General features: G+C 45.8%; 1 protein-coding gene across 4 annotated transcripts in view; it reads right to left on the bottom strand.

Annotated features, from left to right (window-relative positions):
- The window catches only part of CTPS1 (CTP synthase 1), a 31457-nt gene extending 7321 nt beyond the window's left edge, over positions 1-24136 (bottom strand). The window contains exons 1-13 of one of the 4 annotated variants that reach the window (XM_027537651.1): positions 24007-24136; positions 23197-23246; positions 20334-20512; positions 18111-18281; positions 15745-15845; positions 14842-14958; positions 11826-11909; positions 11265-11345; positions 7474-7625; positions 5912-6044; positions 3107-3195; positions 1897-1991; positions 1162-1224 (exon numbers count right to left, since the gene is read on the bottom strand). In XM_027537651.1, the coding sequence (XP_027393452.1) occupies positions 1162-1224; positions 1897-1991; positions 3107-3195; positions 5912-6044; positions 7474-7625; positions 11265-11345; positions 11826-11909; positions 14842-14958; positions 15745-15845; positions 18111-18281; positions 20334-20512; positions 23197-23198 (1267 nt within the window). In that variant the 5' untranslated portion in view covers positions 23199-23246; positions 24007-24136. The other 3 variants (XM_027537652.1, XM_027537654.1, XM_027537653.1) reach the window with 3 other exon arrangements.
- Positions 24137-27372: the final 3236 nt, after the last annotated feature.

Consider the following 27372-nt stretch of genomic DNA (forward strand, 5'->3'; position numbering starts at 1 on the left):
CGCCACGCCCTGAGGAAGCTCGGCTGAACTGGTGGACAATGAGACTGTCCCTCTACCTCTGCCGGGCAGAGGCGAAAGTGGGGCAGGCTGAGTTCAGACACACCACACACTGAGCAGAAAACCACACACTGAGTCCACTCAGACCACAGAACACTGAGAAACAGGAAACCACCGCTGGAAGCCACTGAGCTGCTGGTGGTCTGGAAGCAGCAGTGCAGTCAGCGGGCACCGAGCCAACACTGGCGAGTGTTTCCTACTGCCAGGCACTGTGCTGGGACCATCTACAGGTATCATTTCATTCAGCTCCTACAACCAAGTGAAGCGGGTTACCGCTACTACCTCCATTTTACAGAAGAGACAGAGGTTCAGAAAGGCTAAGATCACTCACAGTGATAAAGGGACTTCCCTGGTAACCCAGTGGTTAAGACTCCACACTCCCAGTGCAGGGGGCCCGGTTCTGATCCCTGGTCAGGGAACTAGATCCCACACACTGCAACTAAAGATCCCGCTTGCGGCAACTAAGACCCAGAGGGCGTGCATGACTGCTCAGTCCTATCCGACTCTCTTGCGACCCCATGGACTGTAGCCCCCGAGGCTCCTCTGTCCATGGGATTTTCCAGGCAAGAATACTAGAGTGGGTTGCCATTTCCTCCTCCAGGGGATCTCCCTGACCCAGGGATCAAATCTGCATCTCCCACATTGGCAGGTGGGTTCTTTACCACTGAGTCACCTGGGAATTCCCTAAGACCTGGAGCAGCCAAATAAATTAAAAAAAAGAAAAAAAAGAAAGGCAAAATTTGAGGCCAGGTCTAATCAACTCCAGAGCCCAAGTTCATAATATTTGCACAGGCTCACACTGGCCAGAGTTAGTTTCCTTGCCGTGCACCAGTTCAGGGTCCACAGCCATGGTGACGGGAGTGTGGGCATCTCCAGAGAAAGGCGCAAGGGCAGAGGCGAGCGGTTCACCATGCTTCCTCCTCCAGTGGCTAGTGGTTCCCCTGGAGGAGGGCAGAGTGTTTTCTGTTGATACATTCAGCTGTTTCCCTTCGCTGTGGCTGTGAGATACTGGGAAACCAAGCCTGGCCTCCAGGGCCCCCACCACCCAACAGGCACCAGGAACATTCCAGTGAGAATTTTACACATTTTTAAGTAGACACTTACCTTGCCATCCCAGCACATTTCTTGAAAATTCAACCACTGCCAACTGCATTCCTAAGCACACACCTTCCAGATGGAGGGAAAGCAAATGAAACTTCATTGAAAAGGGAGTCCCCATACTTCCAACCCGCCTACGTGGACTCGGCATCCTGACTGTTCACAGAATTCCAATGACAAACTCTCATCATTTTCTGCTATAAACATGCAACCCCCTGCTATGTTTTATCTGTAACAGATTTCAAACATGGGGTTTAAGCGTATAGGAAGATTTCAGGTTTTAGAGTCATGTGATCTTAGACATAAATAATATTCTCTTCGGTACTTTAAAATTCAAGTTTTCTTATCCTCTCTCATTAAGTTCCCACTTAAAATGGATCATGCTGAATATGACTGAAATTTACAGGATGCATCCAAAATCACTCTGCCCAATCAGACAGCTGGTGTTCCAAACAAGGATATGAAACCCAGTCTCACATGTCCTGCCAAACAGCTGGTTTCAGTAAATGGACAAGATTTCCTAATTGCTATTTCATTCTCTCAGAAGTCCATAACAATGACATGGAGCTCAAGTTTAAAAGGTTCATTTTAAAGAGGAGTTTAAATTTCTCAAAAACAGAACCCAAAGGCTTCTTCTGCTTGAGCTGCTATCTGGAGAGACAGGATTTATGTTTGACTTTGATAATCTCTGTTTATTTACAGGCCCACGGGGCACTTTTTCTTATCTTTCCTACTCCTTACCCAAAAAAGGCTTCTTCTGTTTCCGAGCCCAGGAGATGGCTTGGATTTTTCCTTCAGTCCCTCGGACACCAAATCCTCCTGGAACCAGCACGCCACTGTGCAAGAGAGCACACCACAGGCAGCCCCTTTCCACCAAGTCCAGCTCCCAGAAACCACCCGAGGAGTCACCTCCAAGACACTGACGCCCCGAAGTCACTCCAGCTCTGAGGACTGTGATTTCAATCCTGCCCATGACTTGTAGAAACACTATGGACTTGGAAAATGCACAGAAAAGCATCCACTCTCCTTCTTAGTAACATCAAGAAAATGCTTATAACCAGGAAAAAAAGATGGCATACGTAACTGTAATACCACTACTGTGCAGTATTTGTCCCAGGCAGGGATTCTTCCCTAAGTCTGCAATATTTTTTGTTTGTTTGTTTACCCCTTAGCTCGCCAAGTAGGAAGGGGGCCTTTCCTGGTCAGTCAGCGCCACACTAACTATAGCTGTATGGCTCTGTAACATTCAACTTATCTAGGGAACCAGAAATTCTTACTGATTTTTTTACTGTTAATATTAGATAATAGCTGCCAGGGGGAAAAAAAAAAAAACCTATTTATGAAATCCTACTGATGAGTCCTCATCAAATGGTCTGAAGGAAAAACCTTTTATAAGCCTCATCCAGAGAATCCCCTGGTGATCTAGTGCTTAGGATTTAGCACTTCCACTGCTATGGCCTGGGTTCAACCCTTGGCTGGGGAACTGAGCTCCTATAAGACTTGAGGCACCAGAGAGGATTTATCTCATCTAAAGATGCATACAGTAAATATTATCAGTGAACTCAGAACTAGTTTGCTTCATATTAATTAAACTAATAAGCTGTGGAACTTCCTTGATGGTCCAGTGGTTAACACTTCACCTTCCAATGCAGGGGGTACAGGTTTGATCCCTGGTCAGGGAGCCAAGATCCCCACATGCCTTGTGGCCAAAACACCAAAACATAAAAACAGCCATATTGTAACAGATTCCACAAACACTTTAAAATGGTCCACATCAAAAATATCTTTTTAAAAAACTGATAAGCTATATTTTTGTGAGGCTTCAGTCCTCCAGGGTCAATAATTAAAAGACATTTAAACAATCAGATTATCTACCACCACAAGAGAGCACACACTGCATTCATTAAGACACACTTCAAACCCCTGAAAGCAAAGGTAGAGTTCTGCTTACTGAGCACTACAGAGCTTCTGCCAGGCCTCGTGGTAGCGCACTGGGTCTTCCTGCAAGGTGCTGGGCTCCAGGTCCGTGGAATCTATGTACTGGGGGCGGTCAGAGTGGAGAGAAAAGAAGCAGGCTCATGACTCCTGAGCACGTTCTTTCCTGATCTCTAAACAACATGAACAGCACTCCATCTTTCTTAATTTTAAAATAAAGTTTAAAAATAACTTTCATGTATTCATACTAATCTTTTAAAGATAAACTTTAGCATCTTTCTTATATTTTAGAATATGAGTTTCCTTCTCAAATCATTAAGCTTTGGCTCTCCATCTATACTCAGTCGAGTGGTGCAGACCCTGAAGTGTCCCCTCTGTTTAAGACATCTCCTCCAGTCCATCTCCCCTCCCAGGGGGCTTCTCATTCTCCTCGATTGTGCTGAAGTATAACTTACATACAATGAAACACAAGCATTTTAAGTGTGGACTTGCATTGAGTTTTGTCCCCTGCAAAGGAGTGACTCCTACCTTGATTAAGATATAGAAAGTTCCCCATGATTCCCTCTGCCCCCCTGCAAACAACGTCCTTCCTGCCTCCAGCTCCACACAATCCTGGGTCTATGTTCTGTCACCACTGGGTCTGCCTCCTCTAGAACTTCAGACAGATGGAACTATGCACTAGGTAGCCTTCCATTTCTCAGATTCATCATGGTGTGGTGTATCACCACGGACTTGATTCCTCTCTACTACTGGGTACTTTTGTACTGTAGGAATACACCACATGATAATGTTTATCCACCGACTCATCCTGGACATTCGGGCTGTTCCCAGATTTTAGCTGTTATGACTAACTGGTCCGTTTGTATAAAAATACATTCTTTTGGTGGACATGTTTTCACTTCTCTTGAGTAAATATCTAGGAGCGGGATGGCTGGGTCACACAGAAGGCATGTGTTTACCTTCATGTGAAACCGCCAGACTCTTTTCTCGAGCAACTGCACCAGTTTACATCCCCACGTCGTCACCGCCACGCTTAGCCACTTCGGTGGGTGCGTGTTGGTACCTCACTGAGACTTAATTTGCATTTATCTCCCTGACAACTAAAGGCATTCAGCCTCTTTTCATGTATATCACGTGTGTCTTCTATGGAAGTGTCTGTTCAAATCTTCTGCCCACTTTTTTATTACCTTGCTCATCTTCCTGCTCCTTCCTGCCCAATACCCTGTGGTGACTTCCCTGAACCTGGGGGCAAAAACCAGGAGTGGCCCAGTCGATACATTTCATGGCTAGGCCCTCGCCAGCCTCTCTCCAGACACCCTCCAATTCACACTTCTCCCATCCACTGAGCTCCCAACCATCCCACACCTCCAAGTCCTTGGATAAATGCTATCTGCTCTTGGGAATGCCCTTCCCTGTGACCTTATCTATCTTCCCAGACCTGCCCACAGACCCCTCCTCACGTATCTACCAAGGCAGGATCTCCCCTCTTCTGCATGTTCCCTTCAAACCTGAGAGACCTCACTGACTCAGACACCCTTCTCAGCCTCCACAATCTAACACATGATTGGCACAGGGTACCTCCAAGGAGATAAAATGAATCAATGACTGAAAACACTAGTGAAAAAATAAGGCTAGGCAAGGTAAGGAGATCCCACAATTCTTAAAGCACATAGAACAGCTCCTCCTCTAGGAACCTGCTCACCAGCTGAAAGCAGCTTCACTTTCATCCTGAGAAACCAGTGGAAAGCAGGAAGCCAACCCAAGTGCCAAGGGCGAGGTCAGCTCCCCAGGGCCGTCAGCTCTGTGCCTAGTCAGCCCCTCAGCACTGAGCTCCAACTTCACTTCTAATTTCCGACCCCTCCTGAAAAGTTCTATGTGGGAGATACTTTGCTGGGGAAAAAAAGTATAAAGGGACAAGTGGAAGGTTTTCAGGAAGAGCTGACCCATATAGTACTTCCTCTACCCTAGACACACTCCCAAGCACTTCACATGATCTCACTCAATTCTTATAAAAAGAACTCTGTGACAAAGGCACCATCACTAATCCTTTTCAAAGATGGGGAAACCAGGACTTCCTTGGTGGTCCAGTGGTTAAGAATCCACTCTGCCATTCAGGGGACACAGGTTCGATCCCTGGTCAGGTAACTAACATCTCACGTGCCTCAAAGCAGCTAAGCCTGCACACCCCAAATAGAAAGTTTGCACACCATAAGGAGGATCCTGAGTGATGCAACTAAGACCATATATTTTTTAAATAAAGATGGCAAAACTAAGGCCCAAAGAGAGCTAAGTAACCTGCCCAGGGTCACACAGACTCTGCGGCTTTGCCACTAGGCTCTGGAAGACCTGCCCTGAACCTTGCTTGACCCTCCGCCACCTCTAGGAGATGGGCAGGGGCTGTGCCCTGACATGCCAGCAGCTCAGCTTCTGCCTGGCTTATCCCAGAGAACACGGTAAGCACTGTTCACCAGGCACTGCCCATGCTCCAGGCACCAGTCTCCACTCACCGAGTGGAGACAAGTCACTGAGAAACCTCCTGGCTCCATGGGGTGGACACTGGACAGATGCCAGCAACTATGCCACATGCTTGGCCACTAGGACTCCTCACCACTGGAGTCACCTGATGTTCAGATCCAGGTGTCCATCCTCTTGGCTTCTACTCTGACCACATCACCCCATATTTCCTAAAAATGCTCTACTGTGCTCTCCCAGCCAGGAGTCGACCACAGATCTTTTTGATTTCTAAAAAGAAATTCTGAGCTCCAAAAATACAAAGCAGGTGTCCATGCCACACCACACTGCACCTGCATTCCCCGCTCACCTTGATTTCCAGTTTGTGGTTGATGGCCAGTGCAGAATGCTCCAGAGCTTTAATGACAGAAGCGTACGAGTCTGAGAACTTGGTGTATTTTCCCACGAGGGCAATGGAGCAGGTCTCCAGCAAGCGATCATATCTATCACACAAAGGTCAAGAAATATCAAATTACTCAGGCCATATGTACCTCCATGAGATGAAAATCACTATTTAAAGAGGGGGAAAAAAAAAGTCTGAGAAAAATATGATAGGAGCAACTACTGTCTGAGTTCTATGTACAGAACAGTAAAGACAAAGCAAGTTTCAGATCAACATGGCAGGCTTTGTAAAGAAAGTAAGATTTTGGAACCCGCCTCCAAGAGATGGCTTCAAAATCTACTCCAAATTTTTTTAATGAAAAGATTAACAAACACAGACAATTCACAAGAGTTATGTGATGAAGGGAACAGTCCAATTATTGGCATCCACACAATAGTCCATACTCATTAAAGTTTTTTTCATTATAAAGTATAATCAGTAACACAAAAAAGCTTATAATATTTTATGAAAGATCGTAAAACCGTGTGCTATTTTTGTGGCCACATAATGATATACAAGCAAATGGACATAGACTGAAAGGGAAAAATGTCAAAATGAAAATGAGGATGGCTGAGCAATGGCAGGCGTGCTCCCTCCGCAAATGCCGATTAGTGCTGTCGGGGTGACTCTGCGGCCGCAGCAGCGCACGCCCAGGGCTCGGCGGCGCGGGGTCAAGGTCCGTCACGTGCTGGGTAAGCATCTCAGAGTGAGGGGGCAAACAGGGTGGTGGGCCAGTCCCCAGACTGATGAGCTGTGACAGCAGCAGTAAGAACAGACAGGACAGGACCTCCAGCCCACAGAGCGACCCACTGCGGCAGGCATGGACAGGACCTCCAGCCCAGAGCGACCCACAGCGGCAGGCAGGGGAGGTTCTTAAAACACTGTTTCAACCCCCTGCCTTCCTGTTTTTAGTTTGATTCAGATCTTGAGCAGCTTCATGCAACTGTATTTATTTTTGATGACAGACACCCAGCTAAAGCTTTTCTTCTGCCTGATAATATCACTGGCAGCTGAATGATTTGAAAAATCCTTTTCCTCTGACATGAAAAATAAGAATCCAAATTCAGTGACAAAAAGAAAGGAAGAAAGAAAAGACTGGACATCCTTGCTGATCCTTTTGTGGTGTGGGGTGGGCACGTTCCCAAACACAGCTCAGATGCCTGGGAGCACCCAGGAGTGCTCCAGCCATGTCCCGCCATCCGTGTGGGCCTCAGGTACCAGTGCTAGCCCATCACCACAAGCAGGCCTGTTTGCACGGGAGACAAGGGGACAGCTGTGTCATCTGTGACCTGAGCCAGCTCTATCAGGACTTCCTCATCCATGATGCAGCTACGCAAGGGCTGGCCAAGATCCTTTCTTCACACCCCTTACCACGAAGGCCTTTCCAATGTGAGCTGATACCACATAAGAAAGAGCTGAATTCCCTGAGCTTCCACCAAAAAAGAGGAAAAATAAGGCTGAAACCCCCAGGTCCTTATTAAGAAGCAAACCTGTCGGCCATCTCTTTCCACTTCATCAGCATTTTTCGTGGCTGCCTCTCAATAGGAAGGTCAAGTCTCCGGAGGAAATAATCTACAACCCCCTGCTCCTCTAACAATAAGGGGACTCGGTAGATGGACGAGACATCATGGACACAGATCACCTGTTTAAAAATGAGCAAAGTTAATTCATGAAAAGGAACAAAAACTGAGCCGACAGCTCCCACCAGGCATTATGACCTTGGGAAAATACAGTCTCCCAGCAGGTATTATCGGAGAAGGCAATGGCACCCCCCTCCAGTACTCTTGCCTGGAAAAATCCCATGGATGGAGGAGCCTGGTAGGCTGCACTCCATGGGGTCGCTAAGGGCACAACTGAGCGACTTTACTTTCACTTTTCACTTTTATGCATTGGAGAAGGAAATGGCAACCCACTCCAGTATTCTTGCCTGGGGAATCACAGGGACAGAAGAGCCTAGTGGTCTGCCGTCTATGGGGTCACACAGAGTCGGACACAACTGAAGTGACTTAGCAGCAGCAGCAGCAGGTATTATGACCTTGGGAACATAACTGTTCTAAATTTGAAAAACACAGAAAAGGTCAACTTTCTAAAAAATATAAATTAAGAACAGATAATGGCTAATCTTCTATGAACATGGGTGCAAACGTCCTCAAGAATTCATAAACAAAACCACAAATTAGTTTTTAAAAAAATCATGTCCAGGTAGCAAATGTCCGAAGATCAATGGTTTTAAAAATTGGCTTTCATTGGAATCACTCCCAAGTGAGCTTTTAAAAATTCAAAGGCCCATGCAGCACTGCACACCACTTGAATTTAACAGTAGAATTCACTACAGGAATAGATTAAAAGGCGGGGGGGATCACCTTGGTGGATCCAAATTTAATACAAATTCATAATAAAAATTCTTAGTAAATTGAGGAAAATGTAAAAATATAAAAAACCCACAGCAAATACCATTTGGCTTGATATTTAATGTCACTTAATACGTAAAGTCTGAAAGAGGCCAACCTGGCCACTATCATTATTTCTATTCAATATATTAGAGATATGAGAGATTACAATTAGATAAGAAAAAATGTATATGAATTGGAAAATAAGAAACTATTGCCACTAATTGCATATAACATTGCTTATTCATAAAAACCAAGCGAACTTACAGGCAAACAATCAGAACTAATAAGTTTAGTAAGCTTGCTAAGCTTGAGATCAACGGGCAAAAGTCAACAGGGTTTCCTATGTGTGTATGTGTGTTAGCCACTCAGTCGTGTCAGACTCTGTGACCCCATGGGCTGCAGCCTGCCAGGCTCCTCTGTCCATGGAATTCTCCAAGCAAGAATACTGGAGTGGGTAGCCGTTCCCTTCTCCAGGGTATTTTCCCGACCGAGGAATCAAACCCATGTCTCCTGCGCTGCAGGTGGGTTTTTTACCATTGAGCCACCAGGGAAGCCCCCTACATAGGTCATATCTAATCAGGAAATTAAATTTTTTAACAATATGTCATTCACATAGTAATAAAAATTATGAATACCTATAAATAAATCTAAAACACAATTCACAAAGATAAAAAGTCTATAAACCACCTTCACAAAGAAAATTAGATTACTGATCTTTCAACAAACGGAGTTGGAACAGCTAGACAGCTCCATGCAAAAAAGATGAGTTCCAAATTTTACTGAAGTTACTATCCATAAAAATTAACTTACAACGAATCCTAGACCTATGTACATGTTACGACCTAAAATTATACAACTTTTAGAAAACACAGAACATCTTCATGACCTTGATTAAGCAGAGTTCTTAGATATGACACTAAAAGCACAATCTATAAAGAAAATAACTGATAAACTGGGAGTTCATCAAAAATATAAAAGCTTTTATGCTCCCAAAGACACCATTAAGAAAATGAAAAGACATATACCTGAAACTAACATGACACTGTAAATCAATTGTACTTCGATTAAAAAAGGAAAAATAAAATGAAAAGACAAACCGCAAGCTGAGAAAAAAATATGCAAATGATGTATCTGATAAAAGACCTGCACTCGAAATATATAAAGAACTCCTAAAACTCAGTAAGAAAATTAAAAGACAGGCAAAAAATGTGAAGGTCTAATTTAAATACAGAAACTCCTGTCACATTTTTAATAGTGACTAATTTCAGCAAAGTTCTAAGATGAAAAGAGAGGAGGGGGAAAAAAATCTGTATTTTTAAATTACATGCAACCCTGGCTCCCAGCATGAGCTGTGTGATGGAATTTGCTTCATATGTACACTTCTGCTTCTCAACAGTTGTGAATTTTTTTAAAGTCCCCTATATAAGGAACTTTCCTTTACATTTTTAATAAAATGCCACAGTTCAGATGGTAAAGAAAATGCCTGCAATGCAGGAGAGCCAGGTTCAATCCCTAGGCCAGAAGATCTCCTGGAGAAGGGAATGGCTTACCCACTCTGGTATCCTTGCCTGGAGAATCCCATGGACAGAGGAACCTGGTGGGCTACAGTCCATGGGGTTACATACAGTTGGACACGACTGAGTGACTAACACTTCCAATTTTAATAATAACCTATTCTATTATAGAATTGAATTACCTTGGCTTGCAGGGACAGAAATACAAAAAATAACTGAAGTGCATGAAAAAAGGCTGTTTATACCAATCAAAGTATTCTGACGTTCCACACACTTAGTATGAAACAGAATCCCTCAGATGGAGCTCCTGGCTCAGGCATCAACCCAGGAACAATGATCTCCAGCCTCCGGCTGCTCCCACACCCTGAAGCACAAGCCGTCGTGGACTGGAGAGGACCGCTGCCTCTAATGGACAAAGGCTTTCCTCTGCTTCATTGGCTCTAATGCCAGCACAGTTACTTTCGTTTTTTCATATTCACTTTCCATACTCCTAGAAGTCTTATAAATGGATTTCTCTTATTTTAACCCTGTTGCTTCACTCATTCCTCTCTAGGCCAGCTGGGCTCCTCTGATTCTCAAACAACCTAGTAATAGAACAAACCATCCATACCCCGACCGTAAGTTCCTTGACCTCAACTTCCTTCTGCTCTAAGTCAGCCAAACCTGACCAGAGTTACAATCCCAACTCACCACCCCTGGAATTTCCGTACCATGCACTTGAGATATATCAGCTTCCAAAATGTTGAATTTCCTGTACCATAGGTATCTGCCATTAGCACAAGTAACAAAAAAAGACTTAAAAATGTCTAGAGCCTCCAACACTTAGACAGCAGGCTCCAGGAATATAAAGTTGAATAAAGTGATCCTTGCCCTCAAAAAGCTCAGTCTGTGAGGGGAGACACACACAGACAAAACGAACACACACACACACACACACACACGGGAACAGATACACACAAACACAATAAGGGGCAATGACAGGCTCACCAGCAGGACCTGTGAGACACACAGGTCACCCAGAGTTTTGAGGAGGTTTGGAAGGTAAAGCTTCTCAGACAATACCATGTCCTAGTTGGGCTCCGAAGGATGAGGAGGAATGGGAGATTGTCAGGCCTATTTCCAGGGAGGGGAACACCTGCTGGGCATGGCTGGAGCAAACCATAGGAGTTGGGACAGACAGGACAGGTAAAGGATATTTGGGGAACCACAGGGATAAGGTGATGGAAAATTATAGGGCCTGTGGGTGTCAGTTCTTCTAGGGAACAGTCTCCTGTCTCAAATTATGGAATAGCAATAAGCCTCATGAAACTGGTTAAGAGACTAGGATAATTAGAAGCAAAAAACGGTTTATGAGAAGATGAAATTTCTACTTACTTGTTCAGGTTCCACATGGCAGAACATCGATATTTTCTCTTTCACTGACGTGTCAAGAGGATTTGAGCACCGGCACACAACCTAGACACGTGGAGAGACAGAAGGGGTTACAAAGTTGGGTTTTTCTCCGGACTGAAATTAAAGTAGACACCACATTGTTACACTGGATGAAAATGTCAACTCCTAGCACAATGCACAGAAACTGTAAAAATGTTACCTGTTTTCAAAACTTCCTAAATCCCAAGTTGGACAAATGTGCAAGAGCAGTAGGACAAATTGACAGAGAGATTAATGAGCTGACTGGCGTTTCCTTCAACCACTGCTCTTGGGCAGGAGGAAAAGGAGAATGAATGACTGCATAGCAGGAGAAGACACAACTTCACACATGCCAGGTAGGGAAATTTTTGCAAACCACATCCCAGTTCAAAGCACTGACTCTATTTGGCCACCGTCGGCTAACTACACGCAGGCCAAGAAAACAAAGGTTTTCGCTTTCATGAAGGCCAGATCTTAATTAGACAGACAAGATCACACTGAAACCAGGTAACCAGGAAATCTTACCAGATCTGGGGAAAGCCCAAGCCCTCTGAGTTCCCGAACACTGTTCTGGGTGGGTTTAGTCTTCTGTTCCCCTGTTGAACTTGGCTATTTTACAGGAGGGAAAAAAAAAAAAGTTAGTTACTCTGTGATAAGGGACTTTCAAGTATGACTTTTCTCCCAACCTCTTTTAATACGTAAATAGATAATTTGACCATTTACCTAAACTCCCATCTAGTTTTCAGATTGTCAAGGTTACACCCATGCATGTTTTACAGTAAAAGAGTCATTTAAGGTTTGTCCAAAGAGCAGTAGCACCAGTCCTATCTATCCCTTCGCCCTTCCAAACCCGAGAGACAGCTGCTCTTCCACTTTTTTCTTTAAATTGGAGTATACATGATTTTTCTGGTGGCTCAGCGGTAAAGAATCCGCCTGCCAGTGCAGGAATGTGGATTTGATCTCTGGGTCGGGAAGATCCCCTGGAGAAGGGAATGGCTACCCACTCCAGTATTCCTGCCTGGGAAATCCCACGGACAGAGGAGCCTGGCCAGCTACAGCCCATGGGGTCGCAAAGAGCTGGACATGACTGAGCGACCAAAACAACAATAGCTGATTTACAGTGTTGTGTTAGTTTCAAGTGCACAGCAAAGTGACTCAGATATATCCTTATACATACATAACTATATACATATATATACATATGTGTGTGTACACACATACATACATGTATACTTTTTCAGATTCTTTCCCATTGTAATTACGAGATATATAATGTAGCTCCCTATGCCGTACAGTAGGTCCTTCACCCTTGAATGAGCCTCCTCCTATGCTTTACACTGCTATTTCTTGACATTTTGAGGCGTTTTCTACTGATTTCCCTTTTGGATCAGGAACCCACTCTTTTCACTTCCCTGCCCCTATTACATGTACCTGCCTTGTGTCTGCAGCCCCCATCTCTGTAGACACTGTGCAAATTAATCCACGTGCCATGACTTTTCCAATGATTTGGCTTCGTTGGTTGGTTTTTTGGTTTTATTTTGTGGATATGCTGAGTTTTCTACATACTAAATTATTCTCCTCTAGCAGATATATTTGTTGGGTATATAATTCTAAGTTAGAAGTCATTTTCCCTGAAAATTTTTAAGGAAACAGCTTCACTATCTTTTACCTTTCAGGACTGCTGTTGAGAACTCTAATGCCATAGTGATTCTCGATTTTCCTCTTTAGAGATTTTTAGAATTTCTGCACCATTATTTCAAAATGTCACAACTATGTCCCTTGGTGGGGGGTCATTTTTCATTTAATAGGCTGGGCATTAACTAGGCCCTCCAATCTAGAAACTCCTATCTGAAAATTTCCTTGAATTCTTTAGATCAGGAGTCAGAAAAATTTTCCTATAAAAGGCCAGACAATAAATATTTTAGGTTTTGTAGGCCACACAGTCTCTGTCACAACTACTCAACTCTGATGTTTTAACACAAATGGGCACGGCTGTTCTATTTTCAGAAACAGAAGGTGGGCTGATTGGTTCACATTACACATGCCTCTCCATTTCTCCTATTTTTTAAAAACCTCATTATTTGGATCAGAAGTCCCAGACCAACCTCTAAGTCCCTTGCCTTTTCTCTCCTGATCTTCCTGCTCTACTTTATAGGGTATTTCCTTAGCCTTCTCTCTCCTAAATTTTCATTCTTGCTATTTAATTTCTAATTTCCGAGAATTCTTTCCTGTGCTTTGAATGTTCTCTTCTTAACATATCCGGCTCCATTTAATGGATGCAGTTTATTTCCTCTTAATTCTGAGGATATTAATGAGATGTTGCTTTTTCTTTTTCTGATGGTTCCTTTTCCTACCCCTGCAGAGCCTCAATTTCCTCTAAGTTAATTTTCTTCTGTTGTTTTGGTCTCTTGCATGCTTGATGCTTTCTCCAAATGCCTTGTGATCACTGGCTGCCAGCTCACTATAAAAGCTAACCGAAAGTTCTGTGAGTAGGTGGGCTTGTCCACCAGGGTCCTAGCTGTGGGGATCTGACTGGTCTGTTTTCACCGGGAGCCTCTGAAGGCAGTGTGTTTTCTCCTGGGTTAGTCACATACCCCAAGAATCCTATAATCTCTTACAGACAGTCCCTGCCTGACTATGAAAGTGTGAAAGTGAAATCACTCAGTTGTGTCCGACTCTTTGCGACCCCATGGACTATACAGTCCATGGAATTCTCCAGGCCAGAATACTGGAATGGGTAGCCTTTCCCATCTCCAGAGGACCTTCCCAACCCAGGGTTCAAACCCAGGTCTCCCGCATTGCAGGCGGATTCTTTACCAGCTGAGCCACAAGGGAAGCCTGGCTATGATGATCTGCAAACCCAGTAGCAGAAGAAGGCAGGGTGTCTCCACAACACAAAATTACACTGTCCCTAGTGTCTACTCATCCAGAAAAAGCCTAGTCCTCTGCCAAGGCAAGAGAGGACTGATGCCCAACTGTGCACATTAGATAGGGAATGCCAGAGTCTAAGTGCTTCCGAAATAGCAATTATAACGAGCCCCACGTCACCCCGAGGCGCCCAGGGCTGCCCATTCCCGAGTCTTCACGGCTCTGCAGGGTGAGCAGGCTTGCTCTCTGCTTTCCCTGCTGCCAGCTTAGGATCCAGCTCTCCCAGGTCTGCCCGGCTCGTTTCTACTAGGCCACCTGCTTTCTGTCTTCCTAATTTCTTGTTACTACTGACTCCACTCAGAGGATTCATCTTTGTGAATTTTTGTCTTAAAAAGGAATTCCCTTTACTCCAGTTGCCGTATAGTTTCACCATGTACTAGAGACAAATGGACCTGTGCAACCTACTGTCTACAACTGCAAATTACCCTGATCAATTTTTCAAATGTTTTCCATTTGACCTTTGCAAAAATATGATTATAATAATTTAAAGTTCACAAAGAAGTGTGTATATTCCCTGTTTCCTGCACCTCAAATATTTGAAACAGATAAGGAGTGAAAACCACCCTTTTCTCCCTCTTCTCCGTCCCCCAAAGTGAAGCCCTAAATGCCTTACCTGCGGCACGAGGCTGACATGAATATTACAGAAGTTCTCTCTTTTGACCTTGAACTGGAATTGACGGAAGGCCTCAATAAAGGGCATGCTTTCTATATCTCCTACTGTCCCACCGAGCTAGAATGACAAAGTTAATTTAGAGGTGAAACACGACATCTTCTTGTGGTTTAGTTTCCTAACAATTGCACTGTGTCATCTCAATTATCACTAACAACATAATACAGATGCCCTGGATCCAACAAACGTCAGTTAACAAGAAGCAGACGTTTCTCTCTACTAAAAGATCCCTTTCTGATAGGCTCACCATTCCCCAAGGTTATTACGGATCTTTCCACATCATTTCAAGGAAAAGGTCAGGTAAACGATGCCCTAAGGAATTTTATTTGTCTGAAGAGTCACAAAGCAAAGAACCTGAGATCTGACTACTTAGCCATAAATAACTTCTGTATTATAATAAAAACCACTTATAAACAAACTGCTGGAGTCTCCTGTTTTCACAGGAATGCTGAGATCTAACAGCTGGGACCCGCAAAGCAGGAGCACAGAAAGTGAAACCAAAAGAGGCTCAGGAAGGAACATTCCTGCTGGTGGAAACAGAAGGTTGGATCACCTGATTTTCTCAAGAGACAAAGGAAAATGTGTCATACCACTCTTACTGGTACAAGCCATACTAAGCAAGTGTATAAATGCTGGAAGAAGAAGGCGTGAATGAAGTATCGCTTTTGATGGTGGGGCCACTCCACATGACCGTGACGGTGCCCTCACCTGCCACGCTGCCCTTGGGAGGGTCAAGGGCTTCACTGGCAATTGGCTTATCAGTAGCTGGTGGCTGACTAAAGAGGAGAAAATGTACACCCGGTCACATGCACGGGTACCACGGAGTGCCACAGAGACTCAACAAACCTCGATAACACACACTTGAGGTTCCAGACCATCTTCGTCCACAGGTATTAAGGCCTGTCTCATTACCCACTCCTGGATTGCATCTGTGATGTGCGGGACCACTGAGGAAGAGAAAAGACCTGCGTGACTTGCACATCCCATGGGCATTAACTGAGGCAAACATACTTTCTGTGACAACAAACCACAGAGCAGCAGGGGCGTATAACAGTATCAGTGAGACCCCTCTTGAATGCCCTTAACAAATCACACTCCCCTGGCCTCCCTTCCAGATTTCCCAGTTGTGACTGGAAGCCCTGCAGGAGAGCAGGACCTCGAGGGGCAACCGAGCCACCTGGGAGCGGCGGCCCCAGTGCAGAACCTAACCTGGTTGCACAACCACTGTGCGGCGGCCACCCCGACCGCTTATGGCTGGGGAGGCACATCACACGCACCCTTTTCCAAGGCCAAGAGAACCCCAGGACCCAGACCCATCAGTTTCCAGCTTACTGAAGGGTAGACAACCTGCTGCAGAGGCGGGAGAGCGCAGCAGGGTGGCTGGGGCACAGCATCTGGGGCCAGAACGTCTGGATTCAAATCTCAGGTCCTCCACTCATTAGGTGTGGCTCTTTGGGCAACACGCCTAACTATTCCTAAGTCCAATCTCCCTATCCGTGAACTGGAGCTAAGAGTTTCTCCTTCCTAAGGTTGTGGAAATGTCACCAGAGTGCCCTGGGGAGCTGGTTGGCAGAGCCCTCGCAGACAGTGTTCGCCCTCACCAGCCACAGCTCGGCACTTTTTAAATCACAGTCCTGGGGCTCAGAAGGCCAGTTCCAACAGAGCAGAGATTACTGTTTAACCCACTATGTATATAACCCGCAGTGCCTCCAGCACAGGATATGATGTAGTTCACTCACAGCAGCCAAAGTGATCTTTTAAAAATACAAGTCAGAGTTCATTTCTCCCAGGCTTACACTCTTGAACGGCCTTCCAGACTCTGCATAAAAGGTGACCTCCATGCCGTGGCTCTTCGGGAGGCCCCATGGAACCTGGGTGCAACCCACCTCTCCCCTGTACCTTGGTCTCAGTGCAGAAAGTCTCCCTCCCGGTACCTAACCAGGCCCACTGCCACCGGGGGTCTCTGTCTGTGCTGAGCCCCCTCCTTCCCTTCCCAGGGCTAGCTTCTCAGCTCACTAGCCCCCTCCTTGGAGGCTTTTCCTGATCACCGGTCCTGATCCCTTTCCCCACCACTCTCTCCTCACTCTATTTAGTTCCCTCTTAGCTCCTACCAGGCATTTCACTTCATCTGTTTGTTTTTTCCTCTCCCATGTAACCCTGTGTAACTCCATGAGGACAATGGCCTCCCTGGTCTTGTTCACCATTTACTCCCAGCACCAGTGAGCAACTGACCGTATTGAGCACTGAAGAAATCGCTGATGAGTGAATAAATGAATGAAGACATCAGGGGCCTAGAACAGCAAACTGTATGATAAAGATCACTGCAGCTCCTAATCAACCCTGTCCTGTGTGTTGAGAACTCGGAGACATACTCCACTGACTCAGCTCCTTTAATTCTGCCAACAACCTAAATAGGTAGGCACTGTTATTAACCTCATTTCACAGAAAAGGAAGTTAAGACTTCAAAGAGCGGAAGTGATCTGCCAGGGCTCACAAAGCTGGTAAGTGGCAGAGCTAAGACCTACACATGACCCCCCAGCCCAGAACCCGGCCAGGGTGGCCCCAGGGCAGAGCCAGCTGTCATCGCAACCCTTCGTTCTCAGTCCAGTAAAGTCCAAAGTCAAAAGCAGATTTTCTCTCATGACTCAGATGAAAGTCACTCTTCAACAACCCCCCAAATTTGGATTTATGCCATTATAGCAGACCAGTGGTTTTCCAACCACACCTTTTAAGTAGCATGAGTCTCAAACGATCAGTGTGCACAGGCGCGAGTGATGCTGTACTGGTGAATGCTCAGGCAGACCAGAGACCCGCTTCTCAAACTCCCTCCAGCCCACGACCAACCCAAAGGCCCATGGACATGACGGGAGTCCTTCTCCTTCTCACTGTCTATACACAGAACATTCCAGATGCACGGCACACACTGTCTGGCTTACTGCCCTCATCTAGTTGCCTTCATCACTTCACACTCATCACTATGCAAAAACAACAGCTCTCTGACTCAAACCACACAGCTGGACTGTCAGCTTCAATATCATTCATAGAGAGGCGGGAGCCCACTCAAAAAATAACTTGAATTTTCAACTGAAGATATATTTCAATCACAATACTTGATGCTTTCATGCTGAAATTGCATAAAAGGTACATTTTTATACACAAAAGAAATTAAACTGGTTAAGATTTTTAAACATTGAAGGCAAATCCTATATTACCTTGGACGGTTTTCCCCAAATAATCTCCTTTGCGTTCCTTGTTAATGACGTACTGATAGATCTTGCCAGTGGTCAGATTATTGTCCTTGGTGAGGCGGATATCAAGGAAACGTTCATAGTTACCCAGGTCAAGGTCAACTTCCCCACCATCATCCAGCACAAAAACCTCACCTGCAGTGAACAGTGGAAACCATTAGGACGCGTGAGAGATACCTACACCGTGGCACACACTGAGTCCCCACATATAAACACCTGAACAGACCGATGTTTGCATTAACTTGACAGGAAGCAGGGAAATTTATTTTAGAAAAGTAAATATAACATGAAAGAAAAATCACCCCCCATTCTGCAAAAGGTTAACTCCATACTTCCCGTCTACCTCCAAACCCAGTCTGAATCAGAAGAGTCTGCTGTGAAACAGCATGGAATGAACAGAAGGAAGCTACGGCCATGCAAGACACAGGGGGCTCTATATGCTATGGCATCCATCACCCAAACAAAAAGAACTTTCGACAAAGTCTCCTACTTGAGCAGAGAAAGATTTAAATGTGATAAAAGTAGGATTTGATCCAAAAAGTTAAACATAGTCTAGTCATGCTGATTATAAAAACTGACTTCTGGGCCACGTTTTAGTCCAAAACAAAAGTGCAAAATTGCTCAAGTTTCCTCCTATTCTTTTGTTTAACACGCATGCCTTGATGTGCCATTACAATTTTTGCCCTAAATGGGGCCTTCCAACCATCACAATGGGAAACGAGCTCAAAAATAGGAAAGTAAAAATTGGCCTTGCTTCTCCCTCATCCTCTGCTCTCAAGAATTCTGAAATATTGCTTCAATTTTTCCATCTTTTCCTGACACAAAGATTTTGCTCTGATGACATTCATTGATTTTTACCTCTTATTAGAAAGTAGGAGTATGAAAACAATTTAAAAACTGAAGAAGTTTTTTTCCTTAACATGTCTTAACAGTACATCTACCCCCAATTTCAAGTAATTACTCTCTTACATAATTCAGACAGTTACCACACAGGAGGTAATCAGCAATAGCAAAGAAGTAAAGTGCTGTATTCCTACCCTATCTTAATGGTTTTGACTTTTCACTCACTTCAAAAGATGCTTGTTCTTATCCAAACTCTGTAAGCAAAACAGAATCTCAAGCATAGAGATGATCCAACTTCAACATCTATCTGTGGCCTGAATCCCTACAAAATGGTCCTTTGGTCTCTGAACATTTCAACCAAAGGGAACACACAAATTCTTGAAGTTGTCACCCCACTCTTGGAGAGCATTTGCTATTAGTAAGATCGTATATTGGGCCAAAATCCATGTTCTTGCAACTTCTATCAACCCATCCTATTCCTAAAGATTGGAGCCACAGAGAATAAACACAATCCCTCTTCTCAAATATTCGAAAAGTTACGATGTCATCAGATATCTTTTTCCAAGAGAAGAGACAAACTTTCATTCGGCCACCTAAAATACCATTTCTATCACAGAAACCACAAAACTCTAATAACTCCATTGCCTCTTAAGATTTCTGCTTCCAGAATACATTTGAATCAGTTCTAATGAGGTGGATGAAACTGGAGCCTATTATACAGAGTGAAGTAAGCCAGAAGGAAAAACATAAATACAGTATACTAACGCATATATATGGAATTTAGAAAGATGGTAACAATAACCCGGTGTACGAGACAGCAAAAGAGACACTGATGTATAGAACAGTCTTATGGACTCTGTGGGAGAGGGAGAGGGTGGGAAGATTTGGGAGAATGACATTGAAACATGTAAAATATCATGTAAGAAACGAGTTGCCAGTCCAGGTTCAATGCACGATACTGGATGCTTGGGGCTAGTGCACTGGGACGACCCAGAGGGATGGTATGGGGAGGGAGGAGGGAGGAGGGTTTAGGATGGGGAACACATGTATACCTGTGGTGGATTCATTTTGATATTTGGCAAAACTAATACAATTATGTAAAGTTTAAAAATAAAATAAAATTTAAAAAAATAAAAAATAAAATAAAATAAAATAAAATAAAAAGATTTCTGCTTCCTTTATGTCAGGGTGAGAAAACCATCACTCTGCTCTGCCAAGGACTCTTCTCAGGAGGCAGGAAATGGAGGTTATGCAAAGCAAAACACACACAATTTCCAAGAGCTGACATTTTCTTTCACATATTACATAATTATTATTTCTAAAAAAGAAATGCATTTTGCTTACCATGCTCATAAGGAGAGAATGTGCCAGCATCAATGTTAATATACGGGTCAATTTTAATGGAGGTCACATGTAAACCACATGACTTAAGTATCGTGCCCACGCTGCTGGCGATGATTCCTTTTCCAATTCCTGATATGACACCGCCAGTAACTAGAATGTACTTCATTTTACTTGTTGACCTGAGAGGAAGAAAAAAACATACCTCAAGAAATCAAACTGATGTGGGCTGAAATGCCAGCTCTGCCATTTACTAGCTAAGAAGCCTCTAGGAGTCTCAGTTTCCCTATCTGCCATGTGACTTTGGAATGTTGTTATGTGGGATCCCAGCAAATGTTTCTTGGATCACTGGATGGCTTTAGTCAAATATGAATTGGAAAATAACTGCTAATTAAATAATGCCACTTTGGTTTAAAGCTTTGACAGCTAACAACCTTGTTGTTTAGTCGCTAAGTCGTGTTCAACTCTTTGTGACCCCATGGACAGTAGCCTGCCAAGCTCCCCTGTCCATGGAATTTCCCAGGCATGGATACTAGAGTGGGTTGCCATTTCCATCTCCAGGGGATCTTCCTGACCCCAGGGATAGAACCCATGTCTCCTGCTTGGCAGGCAGATTCTTTACCACTAAGCCACCTGGGAAGCCCAACAACCTTGAGAGCCTATTAAAACACAAAAAAACAAACAAAACCCAGCTCTGCTGACAGAACCCAATGCTCCCAATGCTGGCTGACACTGCCACCAGACACTGGATGTGCTTCAGGCAGGTGCTTTGTTATTTTCCCTTCATAGGGAAACTATTTCAATATTGGATGAGAACTCTGATTCCCCATGAAAAAGGTAATGAATGCCTTTGGCTAAACCATACTGTATCACCAAGAAAACACAGTTCGTTTAGGTTATAGAAGACAGAATAAAAGAACTTCAACATTTAAAAGGAGTTGCAGTTAAAACTAAAGGTCTTTAATTAAAGGTAACTCTCTTCTGAAATTTAACAAGTTGTTCCTTACCAGCAATCTCTTCCAGGTATGTCATAAGGAGAGACTGTACATACTGGAGGAAAAGGACATCAGATAATAAACCAGTCTGAAGCACATACTGGGCAGAAGACTCAGAGAGGGAAGAGAAGATTAAATCTTAAGAGCAGGGGTGGCAAGGAACAGAAGATTCAGACTTGGTGAGAGAAAAAGGGGTGGACAGATGCAAGAACTGCAGAGGTGAGAGGTGAGCAGACAAACAGCAACAGGCTCACCAGGGAGAATTTACCACTGGCTCCGGCTTCAGAGGCTCAGAAATATCACTGGGTCAGTAAACCCGAATGTGATCAAAACGAAAACACAATCACAAGTAGAATGTTTTGGCATGGTCCAGGACATTTTCCTCCTCTGGGAACACTTCCATGTGAAGCCAAATTATAATAAAAATAAGCTAAGAAAGGAACAAGGAAACTGGGGAGTTCTGCTTGAAACATTCCCCTGCCCCGCTGTGTTCCTCCCCAAGGCAGGAATGAACATACTTGGCAAAGAGATGAGAATGCTCAGAATGTCCTCCCTACTTGGACAGCAAGAAAGACACTCAACCATGTCCTGCTCTTTCTATTCTGTTGCAGCATTCCCAAAAGCATGCTCCTTGGTTTTGTCAAAATGTACACAGGACTCCCAAAAAGGGCTTTATGGACAGATAAATCAGAGAAATGCTGGTTAAGCAGTCAACTGGTTTCTTTAATGCAAGACCCATGGGAGCCTTTAATAAGTCAATGTGCACTGTGATTTCCCAAAGGGATATACAGTCTGCAGTTTCTCCAAACTTGTTTGACCCCAAGTCCCTAGTATTTGAGAGACACTCTGCTCTCACTTCACACCTGAACAGTGCCTTACTGACGTGTGAGTATCTAGACCTGGATATATTTTAGAGCTGTCCTAGCCAGGCTATAGTCTAGTCTCACTGATTAAATTTTGGATGTTCCTAGAAATTCCTCAACCATTCTGAGTGGGTACAGAGTGGATTACTTCTATAGAAGACTCATCTCATCTATTGGCATTTAACTGGCCTTGATTTTACTCACAGAGGATAACACCTCTCTTTATGGGAGATTCCTGTAGCCCCCCACAGTGCCTGACAATAAATATCCCAATGTACTCAGAGACCAGGCAGGAGATGCTGATGGGAGATACTGACGGGATAGTCACTCCCATGGATGGCCTACCCAATAGCTAAGTGCTACTGTGCTAGACACTTTAGGGACCACAAAAATTACTCAGATTTGGGCCCACAGCTCAAGTTGCAGTCCAGTTAGAGAGACAGAACCATTTACAAATAAATGAGTAATCTAGTGATGGCAGGTAGCAGAGGGATGATATGTGACAGGTATATATGGGGAAGACAGAGCAGAAAGCTTTCAATAGCAAGACAAGAGTAAGTACCATGGACATCACAAAAAGGTGGAAGTAGGGAAGAGAGGATCCAGACACCTCCTGCTACGTGGACCTGACAATGGCTTTGAAGGGCAAGGGAACAGAGTGGACAGGAAGGTGACAGCTATCTACAGAACACAGACGCAGGGCCAAGAAAAGAGACTGAGAGTGAGGGGGGTCTGGGGATGGTGGGAAATAAATTGCAAATTTAGGCAAGGGCCTAAACCATGTGGCAACTTTGAGTGCTCAATCTGAGCTTCAGTCGGAAGGTGAGGAGACACGGGAAGATTTTCAGGCACAGAAGTAACATATATCAAGATGCATCAGAGGAATTCAACAAAGATGAAACAGCAACAAAGATGTTGTTGGTAAATGTTGAGATCCAGCTGCAGCTCCACCGGTCATGTACTGGGACCTGTCAAGTCACGGAAGCCGCCTGAAGCCCGAATCCTTACATCTGTTAAACCGGGCTGAGAATCTCCGCATCGCCCGTGTCACAGGACTGCTGAGAATTCAAAATTATAATGAGTGTGGACGTAAGTGCGCCACGCACACGTAGTGAACTTCTTTAAAACGCAGCATCTTCATTCTGGGCTGCAGGGGAGGTGAGGAGGCCAGCTGTGGGGCCGAAGCTTCCAGCAAGGGAGGCCGTCTGGCTCTGTAAGCTCCGAGGCCCCTTCCGCCTGCGGGAGTCCGGGCACGCCCGAGGGGGCCGCAGCCAGGCCGCCGAGCCCATCCCCCACCGCGGCGGGCCTTGATCTCCCTCCAGCGAGGCTAAGGCCGTGCCTTGAAGCCGGAGGGGAGAGGCCCCGGGCAGTCTGAATGGAACGGCGGCCGCCGGGCTGCTTGCTCGGGGCGGGCCGGGCAGAAGGGGGCTCCCGCGCCTTTACGGCCCCCTCCGCCCCGCAAGCCACCCCGGCACCCTGATCAGGACAGCCAAGCCGCACGGACGAGGGCGCTGCCGGGGCCCGCAGCCCGGGGCCCCGCGGCCTTTCCCGCCGCCCCACGCCCCCTGCGGCCGCTCTACCCGGCTGCGCCCGGCCACGCGGCCCGGCGCGCGGGAGCCGGCTCCTCGCCGGCCTGGCCACCCGCCCCACTCCCGTTAGGCACGCAGCCCATTGGGCAGGCCGGCGGGCCACCTCGCCCCTGATTGGTGGGGACCATGTCTGTCACCGGCGGTGGGGAGGTCCCGCACCGGGCTCGGCTCCCGCCGCCGATTGCTGCACTGGAGAACAGCTCCCGCAGGATCCCCGGAGTCAGCCTACCTGAGGCCGGCTTTAAATCCTGCCGTCGGCTAAGAAGCTAAAAGAGCGACGCTCACACTGAGCCCCGGCAGCCAGTGCACCAGCCCGGCCGCATGCGCCGGGCAGTCTTTCACGGAGGCGGGCTCTAGGCGGTGCGCACGCAGAGGCAGGGGGCGGGGCGGGGGTGCGGGCCCTCCCTCGGGCGGGACCTCGGTACGCGGGGCTCAGGGCCCCGAGTGCGCAGGCGCGGGGTGGCACGCTTTCCCACCAGTGTGGTGGATCAGGGATCGTGCTCCCAACCCTGCTGACGCCTGGCAGACGCGAGCTGTTGGGAGACCGGGCAGGTCGTGGCGTTTCTGCCTGGCTGCCTTTGTCACAGCCAGTAGTGCGGGCTTCCCCTCTGGAGGGGGAGGAGACCCTGTTTTGATTCACACTTGGCAAATCCCATCGCCTGGCTCCAGCCCCTACTCCCCAACAGCCTTCTAGAGGAGGCGAGATCATCACATGGTGTCCCTGAACCGTCTAACCTTGTGGACAAAATGGTGTGACCACCCTCCCCCCAACCCATCTCCCCTGCTGCGCCCTCTAAACCATGGGATGCCTGCAGTGTCACCCTCCACCTCTAGTCCAGGGAAGGCCAAGAGGGAGGCTAGACCCAGGCTCCTTCCTCATCGTGGGAGTAAGAATGTGTGAGGCAGAAAGAAAAGCCGGTATGAAGGCAGTGAGGCCCAGAAGAGCCTCGCCCAGTTGAGTTGGAGTGCAGTGTCTCTGCATTGAAGAAAGCCAAGGAAAGACAGATCAGTATGGTGTGGCCACACCACACAGAGCATTAGGAACCAAGGATTTTCTCCCCGCCCCGCAACACCCCTTCTGCCAGGGCAGTGAAAAGCCATAGAAACTTTTTTGAGGAAGGGGTTTTGTTTTGAATACTGAATACCTGCACATTTTTTTTCTCCAAACACTATACATGTGTATACCTAAAAAGTAAGTCTCTGTATCCCAGGGTTCTGTTTTCTTCCCTAGAAGCAGTTTGTCAGGAGTCCTTGTATACCTTCACTGAAGGATGTAAAGCAAAGGTATGACACGATCAGACTTGTATTTCGGGACCATGACTCAACCAAATGGATTCCAAGAAACCAGTTAGCAGGCTTTTGCCTTCTTCCCAATCTGAATCATCAGCGCTTCTGCTCTGCCAAGATGCACTGTACTCCAAACCTCAAACATGCTTGGGATGTTTTACAGCCGTGCTTCTTTCAAGAAGCATTTGGTGTTTATCAAAGTGCCTGGGATGTGATAGACACTGAGAACATACTTGCCAAAGTAAAGAAGGTGCTGTAGAGGATCCAAGCCTCTCGCTCAGCCCCTCTTCTGGGTGACTGCTTTACCGTTTCCTCTCCTGCAGACCTCCACTCTCTCTCGGCTGATGGTCTTACTTCCTGTCTCACTAAGAAAATAGCAGCCATCAGGAGAACTCCCTTGAGTTCCCACCACCCTATCCATCAACCTGCTTGCATCTGTGCACACAGCTCTGCTTTGTCTCCTGTGCTGTGGACCAGCTATCCATCAGCCTCTCATTGCTGCCAGTGCTGTATCCTCTCATCGACTTAAGAACATCCTTCCAGTAGTTCTCCCCTCCTGCATCATTGATTTCTTTCTCCTAGATGATTTTCGCTAGCGTGATACAGTCTCTTGCATCTTAAAACCCCTCCCTGACTCCATATAATTCTCTGGCCACCTCTCCATTTTTCTGCACCCCTTTTCAACACACCTCCTAGAAAGCGTTATTTGAAATTGTTGTCTCCAGTTTCTTCTCTCTTGAACTCATTCTGTTGGGCTGTTGCTCATGTAATTCCACTGAAGCTTCTCTTGTCAAAAATTAAGTTCTAGGACTTCCCTGATGGTCCAGTGGTTAAGACCCCACCTTGCAATGCAGGGGACAAGGTTTAATTCCTGGTGCGGGGCAACTAAGCCCATGAACCTCAACTACTAAAGCCCACACGCTCTAGAGGCTGTGCTTTGGAGAAGCTACCACAATGAGAAGCTTGTGCACCACAATAGCCCACTTGCCGTACTGGGAAAGCCAGTGTGCAACAACGAGAAAACCCAGCACAGCCACACACACACACACACAAATTAACTCCTAAAAAAAACTTTAATTTCTACCTTCTCAGACCCCTTCTCTATATACAAGTCCTAGACTCACAAGCACCATGTGCACGTGCATGATGTGAGCGTAGGTGTGTGTATTTGCATATTTGGGCTGCTCCTCTCGCTCATCTTGAGCTCACAGACTCTCTTTAGACTTCTGGGTGCAATCATACTGCACCCACATCCTGCCCCTAAACTCACTACTTCCCTAACAGTATTTGTCACAGCTCGTCACTCCTTCCTTAAAATGTGTTCTTTACTTGGTTTCTAGGAAACTGCTTTCTCAGTTTTTCTCCTATTTCATAGCCCTCTGTTTCCATGTCTGCTTTCCTAGATCCTTTCCTTTTCCTGACCTGTAAACATCAAAACGCCTCAAGGCTCAGAATATCCCTTCACCATCTATAATCATTCTCTAGATGATCTAATTCGGACTTTAACTATCAGACTTTAAATACTAGGCTTTAAATACCGTCTATATTCTGACAACTCCCAAAGTTCTATTTCCAGCCTGGACCTCTCTCTTTATCTCTGAGTTTGAGGCCCTTCTAAGCATGAGGTTCCAAAGTCTGCCCTGGGCAAAGGTACAGAAGGCCAGGCCCCTTGGCTTCAGGTGGGACAATTCTGCAGTGCTGTTCGTGCTCCAGAACTCCCCCTGGGATCAGGCTGAGACTAGACTCAGCTAAACTAGGGACTGCAGCCTTTCTGTAAAGGGCCAGATAGTCAACATTTTAGGCTTTGTGGGCCATCCAGTCTCAGTCACAATTCCTCGACTCTGTCTTCATAGCCCAAAAATGACCATAAATGATATGTAAACAGAATAAGTGTGACTGTATTCCAGTACAAGTCTTCAATTCTAGAAATACAGATCTGGTCTGAAGTCCAGTTTGTCCACCCCTAAACACACCCCTTGTCCAGCTTCTTCCTGCCCTACCCCGCCTCCCTCATTCCCTTACAGGCTGCTCTTGAGAACATTCCACAATTATAGTAGGTCCCCTACATACAAACCTTCAAGTTGTGAACTTTCAAAGATGGAAACGTGCATCTGGTCCAGCAAGGAGCCAGAACCTGTGCCATCAGCATCAGGCATGAGTGAAATTGCAGCTTGCCCTCCGTCTCCTATCACTGACGAACCTTCAGCTCTGCCATCTCCCACCTCCTTTCCCTCCCGCAGTCAGTAACTCTTCTTGCCTGTTCACTCGATGCCAGCCCCTGTGTGCCAGCTATTGTACTGGACTACTG

Source organism: Bos indicus x Bos taurus, chromosome 3 (genome assembly GCF_003369695.1).
Source record: "Bos indicus x Bos taurus breed Angus x Brahman F1 hybrid chromosome 3, Bos_hybrid_MaternalHap_v2.0, whole genome shotgun sequence".
Classification (NCBI taxonomy): Eukaryota; Metazoa; Chordata; class Mammalia; order Artiodactyla; family Bovidae; genus Bos; species Bos indicus x Bos taurus.